This window comes from Populus alba, chromosome 15, assembly GCF_005239225.2.
Source record: "Populus alba chromosome 15, ASM523922v2, whole genome shotgun sequence".
In the NCBI taxonomy this organism is placed as follows: domain Eukaryota; kingdom Viridiplantae; phylum Streptophyta; class Magnoliopsida; order Malpighiales; family Salicaceae; genus Populus; species Populus alba.
The window spans coordinates 7,958,658-7,977,929 of NC_133298.1; the positions used below are offsets into that span (position 1 = coordinate 7,958,658).

At 31.8% G+C, this 19,272-nt stretch overlaps 1 protein-coding gene across 2 annotated transcripts; it reads left to right on the forward strand.

The window, feature by feature from the left end:
- The first annotated feature begins 1,854 nt into the window (after nt 1-1,854).
- On the forward strand, nt 1,855-19,272 carry LOC118050937 (probable cyclic nucleotide-gated ion channel 20, chloroplastic). Of its 2 annotated transcripts, XM_073404749.1 has the most exons (14): nt 1,855-2,099; nt 3,691-3,737; nt 4,434-4,956; nt 7,564-7,755; nt 8,263-8,361; nt 8,567-8,704; nt 9,746-9,991; nt 10,801-11,052; nt 12,140-12,285; nt 13,396-13,473; nt 17,696-17,825; nt 18,014-18,260; nt 18,402-18,564; nt 18,979-19,272. In XM_073404749.1, exons 3-14 carry the CDS (start codon nt 4,450-4,452, stop codon nt 19,124-19,126), a joined length of 2,346 nt encoding a protein of 781 aa, XP_073260850.1. In that variant the 5' UTR covers nt 1,855-2,099; nt 3,691-3,737; nt 4,434-4,449; the 3' UTR covers nt 19,127-19,272. The 2 variants fall into 2 exon arrangements, with proteins under 2 accessions (XP_073260850.1, XP_034917297.1); XM_035061406.2 differs by lacking the exon at nt 3,691-3,737 and having other exon boundaries at nt 1,856-2,099.

Sequence of the window (19,272 nt, forward strand, 5' to 3'; positions counted from 1 at the left end):
CTCTTTTTTCTTTTTCTACCTCTTTTCTTTTTCATTTCCTCAAGATTTGAGCTAGACCTATCAAAATTAAAAAGTGCCATGTCATTTGTTTTTGTATCAAATTTAGTCTTTATTTTATTGATTTCTATTTATTTTTAAATCAATTTTTAATTGATTTTTTTTCAATTTCACCCCTTAGTGTTTGGTTTCATTTAATTTTTATATCAAATTTGATCGTTATTCTTTTTATTGTTATTTGTTTTATTTTAGATTATTTTTAATTGATTTTTTTTTAATTTCACCCTTAGTGTTTGGTTTCATTTAATTTTTATATTAAATTTGATACTCATTCTTTTTATTGTTATTTGTTTTATTTTACATCATTTTTAATTGATTTTTTTTTCAATTTCATCCCTTAGCATTTTTGTCTTATTTTATTTTTATATCAAATTTGGTCATGATTATTTTTAATTTTAATTTTTTAAGTCTTTTTTTACAATTGTTTTTTTATTTTATTTTAGTTTCATTTAAAAAAAATAGGTTTGTTAAGATTGGGTTTCACATGTTTAACCTGAGTTAACTCAAGTTTTTTTTTTTTTTTCATTGTGTTTTTCTAAATTATTATTTTTTCCTTTTCATTCAACATTTAGTTGATTTGAGAATTGAGTTTCAAGTTTTCTTTAATTTGTCTTATGTAGTGTTATCTTGATATGATCAAGTTGTGGATTTGACAGATTGACTCGAGTGTACTCAAATTGTTTTTTTATCTTTTTTTTTTAAATTAATATTTTTTGTTTTCAATATTTGATTTACTAGTAATTGAGCTTTTCATTCTTTTCTCCTTTATTTTCTATGAGGTTATATTATTCTAATTTAATTTTTTTCTTTATTCTTAGATAAGTTTATATAGATCTTTTAAAAATATTAAAATGATATGTTTTTATAATATTAGAAATCATTTATTTTTTGCAGTTAATCATTGTCATTTATTTTATTTTGTTCATTTTATTTATCATTAAAGTTTTTTTAATCATATTAGAGCTTATTAATCTTAGTGGAATTAATAACCAAGATTTTAATTTTTTTTTTTTTAAACCACTAACAACACCTAGCATATTTTTTTAACTTTAAAAAAAAACCTAACCAGCATTACACATTCCTCCGATAAAGTGTTTTGGGGTAATAATGACTAATGAGGGAAACGTAAAACCCTCCCGTGGATCACGCTTGACTTTGAGAATATAGGACCCGCCACCGTGATTGATTATTATTATTTATTGAAAAAGTCAACTAAAACTAAAAATAAGGTTTTTTTTATTTATTATTATTATTATTATTATTTTTTAATTAATATAGGTGTTCGGACTTCGAACAACTCGTAGATATATCTTAATTAATTTTATAAGCTTTAAAATTAACAATCATGTAAGTCTTTAATAATCATAAAAATATTTAAAAGTATAATCATTAAAGAGAAAACTTAAAACTTACCCCTTAAAATACCTTTTAAAATTAATTTTTTAATTTTTTATTAACATGAGTATTCAGATCAATCCACGCATATTTTTGAATAATCACACGCATAAAGCTAATTAACTAACACCTTTTTTTTAGATAGTGTTTGGGAATGCGGTTGACATTGTGTTCTAAAAAAATTCAAAAGTTTTTTTTTTTTTTATTAAAATTTAATATGATTTATATTTTTTAGATTTTTTTAATATGTTAATATATATTTTAACACAAAAAAAATTATTTGAATTACGCTACCAAACACGCTTTTATTTTGTTGGAGGAGAAGGAGGCACTGGTCGCCATGTTAAGGTGGGAAAGTAAATTGAATTCTTCTCCGTATTTTCGTGCCACGTAAAATGTACTGCCAAAGCAAGCCATTGGGCCAACAGTCATCCCCTCTGTCGCCTTTGACACGGCACCAGGCAAGCGACTGACTTTCAAGTCTTCACTCTCTTATTAAAGTCTCGGGGCACACACTCCTTCCCTCCCTCCCTCCTTCCTTCCTTCCTTCTGTACTGTTCTCTAGAGCTTGCATTCCTTTGCTCATAGCAGATGATGCTGTTTGGAAGTCTGTAGAGCTGGGTTTTCTTTGCTTCAAGTAGCAGCAGGTTTGTGTCTTTTTTAACCTCTTATTTCTTTTTCGTTTTTATCCGCTTAGTTTTTAACTGGATTTCAGTAATTTAACGTAAAAAGTTACTATAACCCTTTGCTGTTCTTGAATGACTCTGTATCAAAGTTGTTGATTTTGCTTCTTCAAAGTTAAATTTGGGTAGTCTTGTTCTTGTTATTAGCTGTTTATCTAAAAGCACCATTGTGTAAAGCTAGCTAATAAATTTGTTAAGTGTTATGCTTTGCTTAGTAATGCCATGTTTAACTGGGTCTTTGAGTTCGAAGCTCACCACTCCTTAGTCTTACGGGTAAGAACTAAAGACAGTCTTCTAGAAGTTCTTTTGGCTAATGTTGTTTTTCCACAACATTGAATCAGCTATCTATGTAAAGTGCTTGGTGAATCAGGATTTGAGGGGTAATTAGCTGCAGATTATTATTAGGATTGTCACTTGGTTGACTCAAGATTGAGTGACTTAATGAGAGTATAAAATTAGTCAATAAGGTTGGCCCTTATAATGAGATTAATATGGCTTGTTCAGAACACATTTGTGAACAAAAATAATCACTGAATGGCTCGATTGGTGAAAGTGTTTTCTTAGGTAGTGACGGGTTACTGTACAAGATAGAAAAGATGGAGATAAGAGAGACAAAGAAGATAAGAAAAAAAAAGATGAAGATAAAATTATGTATGATAGTGGCGTAAAAGATAGAGTGACTGTTTTGATTATAGTGAACAAGATAAAATAAAATATAAAACAAATCTATTTTATCCTTAATATGTTTACACACTATTTTATATTGAGTATTGAAATTAATAATATTATAATAACACTAGTTAAAACTGCCTGACAAGTGGATCAAAACTTGAACTGGTTTAGGTTTAAAAAAAATAGTGAAAGGATTGACTCAACCTTACCCAGTTAAAAACTTGGGTGGACCCATGACTCGAGATTAAACACGGGTCAAAAACCCGTTGATTTTTTTTAATTGTTTTTTTGCCAAAATGAGGTTTATTTGATTATTTTTTTAAAATTTCTTTTTTGGGTCAACCCGAGTTGACTCTCATGGCACGTGATCTAAGCTTTGTCTTGGGCTGAATCTCGAGTTGAGTTTTAAAACTATGATAATAACCATTTTTATTGATTCATTAAATCGGGTCATCCTGGGTTGACCCTCGCGACCCGTGACCCAGCCTAACCCCTGAATCAAGTTTTAAAACTATAATGATAATTGTTTTTACTCACATGTTAACCCAAGTCGACCTAGGTTGACTCTAGCGATCTATGACTCGATCTTGTCCCGGGTCGACCCTCGAGTCAAATTTTAAAACTTTGATGATAATCACTTTTAATTTTACGTTGACTCGTGTCAACTCAGATTGACCCTCCTGAACTTTGACTTGAGCCTTGTCTTGGGTTAATCTTCAAATCGAGTTATAAAACTATAATAATTATTATTTTTATTCATGCATTGACTTGGGTCAACTCGAGTTGACCCTCTCAACTCATGACTTTGGCCTTGCCTCTGGTCGTTTCTTGAGTTGGGTTTTAAACTTTGATAATAATTACTTTTATCCTTACATTAACACAGGTCAACCTGAGCTGACCCTGGGACTCATGACTCAAGCTTTGCTCCAGGTCAACTCTCGAGTTGAGTTTTAAAACTATGATAATAACTACTTTTATTTATAAATGTCTTAGTTAAACAATTTTGAAATTGAAAGGTTTTTACAATGATATTTTAGGAATAAAAAATAAAAAAAATTGTCTTTGAAGATATGTTCTCTTTGTGTCTCAAGTACAAAAATTCACTCCAAAATTATTACAAGAACTATTTTATTTTATGTCTTTGTCTCTATCTTGTCAACTAAACACATTTATGTTCATGTTCTTTTTTGTTTTAAAAAGTAACCAAACACTATCTTAAGATAGGTTGCTAGTCGGTATAAATCATCAAGTACAGAAAGTGCTAACATTTGCATTAAGAAGTAGATTCCGTTGTGGCAGTTTTTGATCCATCAAGTACTAGCAGCTAGAACCACTGAAATCTGGTCAGTACTAGATTGCTTAATTGTATCCTTTTGAGCTTGAATTCAGTGAGCATTAAAGGTTATAAGCATGGGAACTAAGCTAACTAGAATTCTTCTGCTGTAATGTATTGGGCCTGAAAGAGATGTTTCACCTGCATTTCTTATTTTTCTTCTCCCACATTTTGGGTACCCGTTCTTGTTAATGAAAATAATTTAGTGTGATTCTTCATTGAATTTTCATTCTGTAATTACACACGCATTTATGTGTATTAAATATTGAATTCATTTTCCTTTCCTTGTGTAGGTTCTATTAATAAGAAATGGCTAAACATGACAAAGATAATATTCCAACGCTGTCAGACACACATCCAGAGTCAGTGGATGAAAATGTGGATTCTCAATTTCGGCCATTTCTTTACAGGACTCAAAGTGCATCAACATTCATTCCTTTGGATTCCATGGAGTCCTATGGTTCTGAAACCAACATTGTTGGCTTTACTGGTCCACTGCGTAGTGCAAGAAAAGCTCCACTGGTACAGATGAGTGGTCCATTATATATCAACCGCAACACTGAAAACTTGTTTCTGGCAAGACATGGTGTAACAACTCGCAAAAAGGTGGATTCCAAGCCAGAAAAATATCCATCTCTTAATGGAAGGGATAAGAATGACTGGGATGACAACTATACTGCTACAAATGCCCATTTAATGAGGTCTGGGCAACTAGGCATGTGCAATGATCCTTACTGCACAACATGCCCATTGTATTACCATTCTACAGCTTCACAGCAAAGAGATGCAAAAACTTCTAGTATATTTGATTCCAAGGTATACTTTTGTTCTAATATGAAAAACCTTATACCTCCTGGAATTTCTGCCATGTTATTCTGGATTTTTACTGCTGCTACATTTTGCCCTCAATTATATGAACTGGGGGAACCAGTTTCTCTTTGGATTCAGGTTTAGACTTCAGCTCTAAGTGCCTATTTTGTTAAAAATACTGGTTTCTTTGGTTGGATATTTTTATCATATATCCACGATTTTCCTCATCACTAGTTTGGTTTCATGATGATCTTTGTTATTATTGACCTAGTCAGTACAGCTCATCAACATAGCTGATTGCTCATTTTCTGAGATTGGAACACCCTAGTAATATTTTTCGTGGACCTTTCTACTGTAATAATGGGGGTACTGAAACATTTAAATGAATTTTATTTCTGCGCTTGCTAGCTTTATTTATAGAAGTGGAGTTTTTTGTGCATTTAAAAACTGGATTAATCGCTCAAATTGTCCTTGTATAATAAAGAAATTCTACAATTTATACTTATATCTCTAATTGAGTCTATTTAATACTTGAATATACATTAAGTTTCTAATACATCCTTCTAACAAGATTTTTAGGCCAAACTATCAAAATTATTCACGTATTTTGCTTATGATTATTTTTTATTTCCAAAATTCCCTTACAAGAAGACTTTTATGTGCAGATCATGTGATTAATTCCAATGGTTTAGTCTGAAAAACTTGCCAAAAAGATAGATTAGAAATTTAATGTATTTTCAAGGATAAAATTGACTTGATTTGATGTACCAGGACAAATTGGAGAATTACCCTATTATATAAAGATAGAGTGAACCATTAATCCATAAAAATTTCACTATGCTCATCCAATATGACTGCAATTTTTTGATAATCTTGGTACAATATTTTGCTTCTGAAAAAGCACAAGTACTTTGTTCTTGAAAGTGACAAGTAGTTGCTTAGTAGGATAAAACATAAAAATCTTGCAAATGACTTCTCATTTCATTGACATGCTTTCGCAAACTGGTCGTACTTGGTGAAAAGATGAAATATTTTGAATTCATGAATCTCACAAGTCGAAATACAAGTTGTAGTTATGGTGATTGGTCTGGACTCGATGCTGTTCTTGTTGGTGATGATAGAGCGGCAGTGGAGGAATGGGATTATGATAATTGTTTTGATGTCTTCAAGAAGGAAAAGGTGGTACTAGTTTTGTCTGCAGTATGTATGTGGTGGTAATAGAGGCTGTACAGATCAAAGGAGTGTTTGTGTTATTCTTTATTGTCAAAAAGTGTTACATGTCATCAGATATTATGTCTCAGTTTCCTCTTATTTTGAACCATCCAGTTGAAAAAAAAATGTTATATTGAAGAGTGTCTTTTAGTTTGTATAGTTAGGTGTTGGTTGTAGGAGTAATATATGTGTATTTATCTGAGGGCAGGCACTTTTATGGGCTCTAGTTGCGTATGCTTTTTGGGTACAGAACCTCATAACTGTTAATGAAACTATTAATGATGTTTCACATGGGACATGATTTGTTGGTTAGGGAGTTGGGGCTTTGAGTTTTGTATGCTCTTTTCAATATTGGAATTGGAATATTTTGTCTTTGTGATCATTGTAAATTCTTTTGTTAGTGTTCTTCTGTTGATATAACCTATTGTTATGGAACTTGTTAAATTCTTAATTTCTTTTGGAATGCTCATTTTCATTGATCGTTTCCAAAACTCTCACTAGCAATCAGTTAAATTCTCCAACAGAAGAACTCATAAAAGCTTAAGGTTGGATCTTGACACTCTGTTTGTTGGTTTTGAGGACTACAACATGATGGTAGGGGGAAATTGGTGTTCAAGTTGAAGGAATTTGGAGGTGGAAGAAGAAAAACTAGTTCATTTTTTGACTTTTCAAAGTCGTAGATTCATTATGTTTTTGAGGACCTAATATGATAATTGATTAAGAGAATCAGTTTTTTTTTTTTTAAAAAAAAGATTTTGACAGCTTATATGCTTATGGTGAAGATAATGGATTGATGCATTGACAAAATTTGATCATTGGTTTTCATGTCTAAAGTCCCTAATTTGATTTGTTTAAATTTCTTATGCCATTGTTAACTTGTTAAACTAGACAAACCATTTTTTTCTTCAAGTTGGTTTGTAAGGACTTTATGGAGGGGTCGGTTGGCTTCAAACAAGATCAAGAAGCAGTGTTTGACTGTTTTCCTTGTGGGAGAAAGCATTGGTGAAAAACGTTGTGCACACTCTTTACTCTTATTTTTCCATAGTTACATGAGCTCAAGTAAAAATATAATCAACAATATCTACCAAAAAAAAAAAAAACATTCCAACTGCATGAGAATCGTGCATCTTTTCTAATTTTACATGTAAGAAACCGTATCTAGTAAAAAACATTCCAACTACTCGAGAATCGTGTATCTTTTCTAATTTCACATGTAGGAAACTGTATCCAGTATCCTGTGAATGGGCTTATATTCTCATTTGTAATATTATAGTCTGTTGAACCATTACTCGATCATTGCTTTATTTATAATTATTGCTGCCATATCTTTGTTATTACCAATTATGATAATTTTATGGGCCTACTTCAATGTGTTCATTCAACTTTTTGTGCTTTTTGCAGTTTCATAGTGTTCTCTATGGAGATGCTAAAGGTTGGGCAAGGAGATTCAATAATGCTATAAACTCCTATATTCCTGGAGTTATGAATCCTCATACTAAAGTTGTTCAGGAGTGGAACAAATTTTTTGTCCTTTCTTGCTTGGGGGCAATTTTTGTTGACCCCTTGTTTTTCATCTTGCTGTCGGTGAAACAGGTGTTGTTGATTTGTTTATATTTCCAGAATTTATAATTAGAGTTGCATTAAAATTGTGAAGTTCATAGATTGTGCATTTACATATAGCTTAGTAATCATGCTTTTAGTAACTTTTATGCAGGTTTGTGCCATGTATTATGCAGAGATTTTTTTTTTTTTTATTTCTGTTTTCCTACAAGGATATGAGATTTTTCTTCACATCCTAATTTTGCATTCAAATTCCATGTTTTAGGGCTTTTAATTGACTGTGTTCTAATCATGGATATTCTATTGCTGAGAAGTTCCATGATAAGGTCTTTGGTTGTTTGTGATTTAATGTGGATTATATAGAACTCCCAGATTCCACACATACTGTTCAGGGTGAACTCTCATAATATTGTTTAGACACTTTATCTATTTTCAGGTTCAATGCTTTGTTATTTAGGCACCTTATATAATATTCTCCTCGGTTCATTACTTCATGCTGTATTGTTTTTGGTTTTACATGATTTTCTTTTCCCGGTGCAGGAAGAAAAGTGCATAGTTATTAATTGGGAAATGATTAAAGCAGTTGTGTTTTTAAGGTGCTTGACCGATGCCATCTTCTTACTGAACATACTTCTTCAGGTACGAAGCTGGGTTTAATTAGGAGAAAAAAACTCCTAATAAAAATGATGAGCTTGTATTTGTGTTCTTCTAATTAGTTCAGTATGATTGTCAAATTCCAGTGCCTTTGTCTTGAGCTATTGTAAAACCCAGCTTTGACCATGTACAAAAACTATTTTAACTAGCTTATTAATCCATTAATATTCTATTCATTTATTTTCTGCAGTTTAGGTTAGCTTATGTAGCTCCTGAATCTAGAGTGGTTGGTGCTGGAGAGTTAGTTGACCATCCAAAAAAAATTGCCAAGCATTATCTCCGAGGATTTTTTTTTATTGATTTATTTATGGTATTACCACTTCCACAGGTATGTTATTTATTCTTTGTCTAGCATATCCTTCTTCTGGGATTGGTGTCGAGTATGTTATGAGAGGTGCTTAAAAGAAAAGGCTGTTAAGGCATTGTAACTATCCACCTTCTAAAATTTGCTTAAAAATCAACATGTTGCATCTATATTCTTGTGTTTGAATAGTTAGTCATCTAATTATCAGTGTTCTAAACCTAGTTGAGGATGTGAAAATTAATTACATGTCATTATGTAATTTCAATCCTTGCGAGCACAAGGATGTCTCTAGGCCTTATACCCAAGTTAGTTCAAGCAAGTCTGAATCTGATTGCATGATATGTAATGAGCAATGCTATGATAGTGATTTTCCGAACACTCTCCAAATCTCATTGTCAGTCATACATATGCATCTCAGGTTCCATATATGGAGATACGTGCATCTATCGTTGTCGTTGTTGTATGTGAATAGAAAGAAATTACTTTGAAAATGGTTTGCATTATTGATAAACATCTAGTGTTTTGAGTAGAACTAGACAAACTTTAATGTGATTATTTAAGGAAAGCATTCGTAGTTAACTGGCAATTAACAAGAAAAAGGTTAGAAAATTTATGTGAAGAGAGCTTCTACACTTGACGCAACCCTTCTGCCTTTAAAACAGTACACCGTACAGAGGCCAAAAGTTATCCTATCTCGCCTCTGTTGCTTTAAATTGAAAGGAAAAGATCCTTAAAGTCCTCCCCATTCCATTTACCAAACAACAACAACAAATATTGGATACCTCAAAAGAAAAATACAATCCTTGTTCAGTGAGCCTTCGCTTTACAATTACAGTTGACTAGAGTGACTAGCTGGAGACAGATGGAAGTTTTAATTATTCTGAATTTCTTGTCACATGCTGAAAATGAAATAACTTGTGATTGCTTAGAATATAAACTGTAATCTTCTTGTATTTGGATAATTGTGTCTAATATTATTTGTAATCTTTCTATTATTTGATTATTTGTGTCTAACGTAAATATTAAACCTACATCTGATACCATATTCTTCGCAATCATGCGCAGATCACTTTGTTTTTACTACTCCTACCAAAAGGATTGGATTCCTTTGGAGCAAACTTTGCCAAGAATATTTTACAGGCAGTTATTCTTGTCCAGTACATTCCAAGGTTGTTTAGGTTTATTCCTCTTCTCATTGGTCCAAATGGCTTCATATTTGAGACGGCTTTGGCAAACTTCTTTATAAATCTTTTCACCTTTGTGTTGTCTGGCCACATCATTGGATTGTGTTGGTATCTCTTTGGGTTGCAGGTGAGTAGAAGTCATTATGTGCTTAAATACGCTGGCAGAGCTTTATTTTTTTAACATTTTTCTTGCCATTTGTATATCCAAAAGCTTTTATAAACATTGTTACTATTCCAGATTTCATTATTAGAGAAACATAGTGGATGAACTGTTAAGAATACTTTTTTTCATTAGTTTCACCCTCTCCTATTAAAGAAGTGAAGTCATAATGCAATCTCAAGTTTGTAACCTCTGAAGCAATGAAATAATTCATCATTCTGTTTTTTATTTGAATTATAATATAATGAAATCATAATTATTTTCAAATAAAGTATATTAAACTAGTTTCAAAATCAAGACCTGAGCATCATTCCTTCCAAGTTTCTCATGCTGCTGTCATTGCTCAGATTTCAAGTCTATTTTTTATAATGATTTTAAGACTTGTTTCATATATTTTCTAGCATGTATCCTTACTCATCTGCATATATCCTTCCCATATATCAGCGTGTTTCAGTGTGCAATTATTTAATGACTGAATTTCTTAAAATTCCTACATGGTAGGTTTAGCTATTGAGCAGTTTTTGTGCTCCCAAAGTCAATAAAACAAACTCCTAGTTATTTTTTGGTTTACTTGTACGACACTTATTTTATCTTCGTATGTTGTCCTGGCATGGTTTGTTTGCTGTCTTCTTGTATTATACTGGCATGTTTAGTTTGTTTTCTTTGGCATATTGCTTGCTTTCTCCTTTTTGTTATTTATGAGAATTCTACAAACTAGTTTCATATTACAATGCATCAGTGATGGTACTCAAACAATTCTCCTACTGTTTTAACAGAGGTTAATTCAATGTCTTCATCTTGCCTGCCGTAATTCTGGTCATAAAAATGACTGCATGAAGTTTATAGATAGTGGCGGACACGAGAAACATTGGTCTGATACAAGCTGGCATAGCTGGAAAGAAAATGCTAATGCGAGTGCTTGTTTTACGTTGGATGGTTTTTCTTATGGAATCTATGCCCATGCAGTCAATCTCACTGGGGAGAATACCATCATCAGATACACATATTCATTAGTTTGGGGAATCCAGGTATGTAATCAATGGCATCTTTTGTACACCGTTCTTTCATTTTCTTCCATCTATTATTAGTTAACTGGAATTTTTCTCTAAAGTAAGGCGTGCAAACTTGCCACTTGAAGTTGTGTTTACCAAGATGGTATTGCTACTAAGAATATTGTCTTTAATCTTCATGCTTTTATTCTTAGGTAATAACTTAGTCGTTGTCCAATTTTTGTTTGATGGGTAATTGATCACTTTGGTGCACTTATTATCAAACCTAGTCTCACTGTGGCTCTTAATGTTGTACAGAATTTCTGCATCACTGCAGAAAACATTCCTTTGATTTTATCTAGTTAATATTTACCATTGGATCAAAGTTTTAATGGTTGACTTGCTAATTGTTCTTCTGGTTGTTCAATTTTACTGAATTTGGGGCTGTTGAGTATTCCACTCTTAATTCAAATCAACAATCATCCATTCACTGTCATCTTTAAATCATTAAAAAAAAATGAAGTTCATGGCTGCAACAACAAAATCTTGTTGGCAAGATTTGTGAATTTGCTTTTATATCATGGCTTGTGTTCCTAGCAAAACTCACACCTCCTATAAATCATGGAAAGCCCATACCCTAATTTTTTTTGTTTTTTAAAAATGTTATTGAACCCATTAGAATCCACAATCCAGGTCACGAGTTTGATTAGTTAACCCGGGTTGACCAGAATCGATATAATATATCATCATCTCAATGTTGAAAAAAAAATTAAGCTTTAATTTTTTTTTTTTTTTTAAAGTGAAACTTCTTTTTACTAGTTTTTCAGGTTGCCTTTAAACTTGTGTGTGTAGTCTTTATTTTTATGTTATTTTTTTGTCCCATGGTTTTTTTTTCTTTAAATTTGTCAAGTCGACTGGGTTGCAACTCCCACATGATTAATTGGAAGCCTAGACCTAGCATGGACTCGAGTCAGGAGTTTGGAAGTTTGACTTGTTAGATTAGGTTTCATAGCAATGTCAATAGCTTGGATGTTTTTTTTTTTAGTTCTACCCGTAATATAGAAGTAAACTAGTACTCTATATTTCTTGTTAACATAATCCTATATTTTATTATTATTTTGTGAAGCAAATTAGCACTCTTGCTGGAAACCAAACACCGAGTTATGACTTTGAGGAAATCCTCTTTACCATGGCGATAATTGGAATTGGCCTCTTGCTCTTTGCTTTTCTCATAGGAAATATGCAGAACTTTCTTCAGGCTCTCGGTAGGAGGTATGATTTATTGTTGAAATTTTCTTCTTCAATATCTTGAAAAAGCCCTTTGTTGGGATGTAGTTTTTTTTTTTTTTTTTTTTTATTTTTGGGTGTCGGGGGGGGGGTTGAATGTTGTTGGTGAAATCTTTATTCTTGTGAATCCATTTCAATAGTGTTCTTATTTGCAAGCATGGATGGTCTGGGTCAAAATGAGTGTTAAATGGTGCTTTTAGTGAGGAAGAAATTTATAGCTTGTGGGTTAAAGATTATCCTAGGTTAAGATTTAAAGATATTTTCTCATTACTCTCTTCTTCAAACTCATTCATGGGTTTTAGATGCATCTTATACAATGATGGTCGTCATGGACTTTTTTTTTTGTCCTTTAAAAAAAAAAGAGAGAAAATAACTTGAGGTAGTGCAATTAACCAATACCAAAATAACTTCACCAAGCTTGAATTCTTACACTCAGTAAAGAATTTGACGCAAAGTCTACTATATTAACAAGAGACTTTGAAAAATATAATCTATCAGCAAAAACGAAATTTTGTTTAGATACTCTTGAGAGTGCATGGTATGGTCACCTTATACCATAAGTCAATTATAGGATGGAGCAAAAATGGATAGAATTGCTGCATACCTAGACACATTTATAACACGTATTGTTATTCATGCCTAATGCCAATTATGATATGTTGATAATCGCTATAGTTTCAGTGAAAAATATACTTGTAAGTACTTGCAGTCCTCGTTTTTTCAATATCATATTCTAGTAGGCTTCTCCTCGATATCACATCGCATTCAGTTCAGTTGTTGAATCAATTAAAGAATAGGCTTACACCAATTGAGTACTCAACACAATTAATCTTCATGAATGTGAGTTCAATATTTTAATTTAAATCTTCGAAGATGGAAGTGATATGCGAGAAATGAGATCAAAAGGCTATTATGATTGCACCTTGAGAAGAAAATGTTGTAAAACTGCTTGTAACTTTTGATATGGTGCCATTATGATGCAATTCATGTTAACCATTTAGTTTTTGATTCCTAATTTGTTATTTGCAAGTAGACTAGCATGTCATTTGTTTGACAAATCATTACTTGACAACTATTTATCATTTTCCCTTCTAGGAGGGCAGAAATGTCACTAAGGCAACGCGATGTTGATAAGTGGATGAGACATCGACGCTTGCCGGTAGAACTAAGAAGGTGTGCTATTAATTTTAACTTCTCATCTCTCTCTCTATATATATATTTTTTTTTTTTTTCTATTTTTGTAATCCTCTCTTTGGCTCTCCATAACACAAACACACTTCTATCATATATTCTTGACTTGAAGGATTAGTGTTGAAATTTAATGTAATTCAATACAATTTCAAAGCTATATTGCAAGTAAGTTAGTAACTCAACTAGCAATAATCAAGTGGTAAGGAGTTAACTAGGAGAAGATGACATCTCTGGTTTGAATACTATCACTTTCATTTTCTAACCCATATATAAGTATGCAATTGACTAGGGACCTTGAATTGATGAGCTCTTCTTTGTGGTTTGGCTCTTAGATTTGGTCATCCACTTGTGGGTTGCAAGGTTGTACTGTTCAAAGTGCACAATGAGTGAAACTTGTTAGCAATACCATCAATTATCAGAAAGTACAAATATTAAACTATTGAAAAGATATTGGTAAATCCTTGTCTAGTCCATTAATGACCTTAATCCATTCACTTTGAAAAAAAGATCACATAAATTTTTTTTGTTAGACCGGAGATCCTTTTTTTATGTAAAAAATAAATAAATTCATGTTTTATATTTTCTGAAGGCTTCTTTTCTCATCAAAAGAAGATGTGTTTTATAACTGACGGAAATTATACAACCTTTCACTACATAACTTTTCAGGAAAAATAACTAATGTGCGGAATATAATTTATTTATACAAAAAAAGCTAAAGCTGAAGGGACTTTCAGTGGGCACATATATACATTTCACTATTCATTACAATAGTGTAATTTTCTTTTTTAAAGCACAATGAGATGACTACATTTCCCTTTAAGATAATTTTTGAAGCTAGCATTAAAGGTTTTCTTGTCTTTTTACTTTTTAAAATATAGTAAAATGATAATTTTACTCTTAGAAGCAAAAATTTTAAAGTTTGCTTTCATGGGTTTTTTAGTCTTTCCCTTTTTTTTTTTTTGTTATTATGAAGTAGAGCAATGCCAATTTGAACTTTTAGTAAACATTAAATATTAAGGGTGTTTTTCTTGATCCTTTTGTACAATTTTTTTTGGTTTTTAATTTCATCATTCAATTCAAATTTATTGTATTTTTTTTTTCAATTTGGTTTTCATTATTTTGATTTTCCTTGTCCTTTTGTCATAGTTATTTTTCTTTTTAATTTCACCCCTGAATAAAAAAAAATTTAGTTGCCCTCTAATCTGTTTTTTGTTTTGATTTTTATCCTGATTTTTTTAATTGTTATTTTTTGTTTAGGATCCTTTTGTATAATTGATTTGTTTTTCTGATTTAACACCTCAATGTTTGATTTGATGTGGATTGGACTTCGAGATTTTTCTATGTATGATACTTTCAGTCTAATGACTCGGGTTATAAGTTTAAAAAGTTAACACTAGTTGACATTTTTGTTTTTGTTTTTTACTTGTTTTCTTTTTCTATTTCATCGTTTGACATTATATACATATATATATATATATATATATATATATATATATATATATATATGACTTTATGGTTTTTGTTTTGTTTTTTTCTATTGGGATCTCGATCTCAAGACCTGGGTTGTGGATTGGTGGATTCACCCGGGTTGGCTCATATATATTATCCTAGTTACATGTTTATCATGCTAACTCGGATTGATTCAAGTTGATTTGTTTTTTTTTAATCCAATTTCACCCTTCCATATTTAATTAGATGAAAACTAAACTATATCATTTTTCTCCTATTGGAAAAAGGTTTTTTTTCCTATGTTATCATGATCATTTTTTTTTTGTCAGTTTGCTATTGTTGTCTATTTTTTATCTAATTAAAATGAAACTAGCTTATTTGACCAGTCAACGCTATAACCCGAGTTGTAGATTTTTCTTCTTTCTTTAAAATACACTTACGACACCTAAACATGTTTATTTATGAAAAAAAAGATAATAAAGCCCTACAACGTAGTGCGAGCCCACATCTAGTTTATTATCTAAATATGAATTGAATAATGGGCCACATAAATAGCATTTTCATTTAAAATTAAAATGTAACTAACATTCCTCAACTTGGCTTATTTAGCATTTAATATGTGTCGATTCAATGCTGGTATATCCTTAAAATTCTTCCCATGGATACTATATCCTTTGTATCCAAGCAAAATAGTTTAAATGGAGTGAATCGTAATGATAAGTCTCTTAGAGCAGGTGTTACCTTCCATGTATTACAATGTAACTCTTTTTTGAATGAAAACCATAAGTTATATGTATCTTTATGATTGAACTTTCAAATATTCATTCAGAGTCACAAATAACATTCAAATATGCATTGTCATTCTCTAAACTTCATGTGTATAACCAAATAAGACAAGACAAATATAAAATTAATGGAGATTTTAAAATCGATAAAATATGGCACAAACACGAAGTATCTTAATTGTATAAGGACTACATGATAGAACTAAATCTTGTATGCTCAACATTCCCCTTATAAGAAATAGGTGATGAACCTTTTTGTGAATAGATTAGCAATCATCAATCTAGTATTGATGTGTTCAACAATCACTTTGTTTGCTTTAACATGTTTTTGAATAGCTAGATACTCAATGTCAATGTGCTCACTATGACTTTCGCTTTTATTATTCTTGGCCAAAAACATTGCAGCAGAACTATGCAATAAATCTTCAACGGCTTGGGAATTGTTTCAACAACTTTAAGCCTCAAAATAAAACATCTAAACCATATAGCTTGTGATTTCATTTTGAAGCAGGATACAAACTCTGCCTTAGTGATAGAAGTAGCAACCAAAGATTATTTTGCACTTCTTCAAGAAATGGCCCCTCCAACTAATAAGAAGGCTTTTTAATGTCGACTTTCTTGAGTCAAGGTAGCCAACAAAGTCAAAATTTGAATATCCAATCACTTCTAGATGAATCACTTATATATAAGCTTGTAGTCCTTAGTACCTTGAAGGTATCACATGATATTTTTTTTTAGCTATCTAATGATCCAAACTTGGGTTACTTTGATGTCTATCCACCATTCCAACTACATATGCAATGTCAGGTCTTATACAAACCTAACATAGATTAAACTTCCAATTGCGAAAGCATATGGAATGTACTTTATTTGTTCCCTCTCCATATCATTTCTTGGATTTGATTCAATCTGAACTTGTCACCTTTGACAATAGCCTTATTAAGATTTCTCTCTGTAACTTTCATATGAAATTTTTCTAAAACTTTATTGATATAGGCTTATTGAGACACTCCTAATGTCCATCGGGATTTGTCTTTCTCAAGCTTTATGCCTATGATATAAGAAGTTTTTCCTGTATATTTTCATTTCAAATTGTATCAAGAGAAATTGTTTAATCTTATAACTTAAATCACTTGAAGCAAGTAGAATATCATCTATATATAGGACTAAGAAAATTATTTTACTCCCACTAACCTTATGGTAAATACATTGATCCATGATATTCTTTGTATAATCAAATAAAAAAATGACATTATGAAATTTTAAATACCATTGAGGGGAGGTTTGTTTAGCCCATATATAGATTTCTTACTAGAACATTGGAGGAATCAAAATTTGTAACGAATAAAGTTTGAACAATTGCAAATAAATAACAAGCTTACTTAAGTATGCAAAGAAGCTAAACATGGAGTATCCACCCATGTAAATTAATCCAAACAAATAAATCAACATGTGATTATAATCTTTCATGTGGGCTTAGATTATAGCACACAAGTGATTTATATTACTTTATGATGGAACTATCATTTTATCTCTAAAAGAATTTTTCTAAGCCTGTAGGAAACTAGGTTATATATATATAAACCAAAAACAGTTTTGAAAAACAATATGCATCACAATACTAAATACGTAGTTAATAGATAGCTTAGATAAATTATGCACAGGACAATTAAAACTAAAACGTAAGCATCAAAACTCTATCATTCAACTCCTTTGTATAGTGTCGCCAAACTCAAATCAAAACCCTTGTTTATGTACATACAACCTTACTCAAATGAAATGGGATTCATGACATTTATTCGTTCGAACCATTTAGCAGTGTCCTAGCGAATGTTCTTTCATTATGACTTGCATGTTGCTATCCTTTTGTTTTTGTGGTGCACTTCTAACGATTTACTTCCATGTATGAATGCATTCCTTGGAATATGTTTCGTAGATCTATAATAACAACTGAAACTACTCTCATGTAGGAGAGTGGTAGAAGCTGGACGGTACCATTGGGCTGCTACTAGAGGTGTAAATGAAGAAATGCTTTTGGAGAATTTGCCTGAAGACCTCCAGAGGGATATAAGAAGACACCTCTTCAAATTTGTCAAGAAAGTAAGATACAAATATCTTGGTCTAATAAAATTGCTTTGCTGCGTATTGCGTGCCCATTTTTTACTTCTGATCCTTAGGGCTTATAATTTTACAATTTAATTTGACTGTGAGGTGGCATTCAAACTCCAATCTCATTCCAACCAAAGAGAATTTTGAATTATCATGTATTTACTTGTAACATTTTGTAGGTATGGATTTTTCGCCCGATGGATGAACATGTCTTAGATGCTGTTTGTGAGAAATTGAAACAGAAAATATATATTAAGGGAAGTGAAGTTTTTTGTGTTGGTGGTCTGGTTGAGAAGATGGTTTTTATTGTGCGTGGAAAATTGGAAAGCATCGGACATGATGGGACGGTGGTAGCCTTATCTGAAGGGAATGTTTGTGGTGAGGAACTTCTCACATGGTTTCTTGAGCATAGTTCAGTGTCCAAAGGTATATTATTATTCTGAACAATACATTGATTCTTATTTCACTTCATTACTGACTGGTTTAAGTTACCTGCTAGCTAAACATCCAATGGCTTCTGTCACACCATAAGAGCATGAACATGGTTTATTTTGCTTCCTGGTGCAGATGGAAGGAAAATCAAGATTTCTGGACAGCGTTTGATTAGCAGCAGGACAGTAAGATGCTTAACAAATGTAGAAGCATTTTCACTCAGTGCCGCAGACCTTGAACAAGTCACCAGCCTTTTTGCAAGAAACCTGCGGAATCCGCTCGTCCAAGGAGCCATAAGGTTATTCCGATGCCAATTCATAGCTTTTAGCATATGCTTTAATGAGGATACCAGTTTGGTCATGCAGGAAAACAATGCATTTCAATTATTATTCAAGTTTTTCATCTTATTCCCCTGAGAAATTACAAAAACTCCAATTCCATTAAAATTTCAAATCATATAATTTCATTCCAACAACACATTTACAACAAAAAAAAAGGGGAATATTATTTACGATAATAACAAGATAAAATTTTTCATGCATTCCAGTATCATTGTCATGGATCCAGGATCCAAATTAGATGTTGGATATCAGATTGTGGACATGAGTCATAAACTTGAAGGGGATACATATGGTACATTAAATCAATGGTTGCAAAATGCACTCTTAAAACAGCAAGCTCTTTCACTTGACTTTGTTTTGCCTTCTGACAGGTATCAATCTCCCTACTGGAGAGCCCTTGCTGCTACCCACATTCAAGTTGCCTGGAGATATCGGCAGAAGTGTTTGAAGCATAGCAAGACCTCTCAATTAAATCATATTGCCTCTCTCTCGAATCATTCTTCTTTCTCGAGGGTTTAGATCTTGTATTTTGAGATTGCTAAGTGATCTTGGGCCTATCTCCCTCGCGAAAGCTTCTTCTTACAAAAAATTATTGTAGAATCTTGTCTCTTAAAATTATTTTCTTCAAGAATTTTCTTAAATCATATCGCTTTATATACACTTGA

Coding starts and splice junctions, on each gene's coding strand:
- LOC118050937 (XM_073404749.1), top strand. CDS start 4,450: ATGGCTAAACATGACAAAGATAATATTCCAACGCTGTCAGACACACAT. Junction 7,756..8,262: donor TCTTGCTGTCGGTGAAACAG/GTGTTGTTGATT, acceptor TTCCCGGTGCAG/GAAGAAAAGTGCATAGTTAT. Junction 18,261..18,401: donor GCATAGTTCAGTGTCCAAAG/GTATATTATTAT, acceptor TTCCTGGTGCAG/ATGGAAGGAAAATCAAGATT.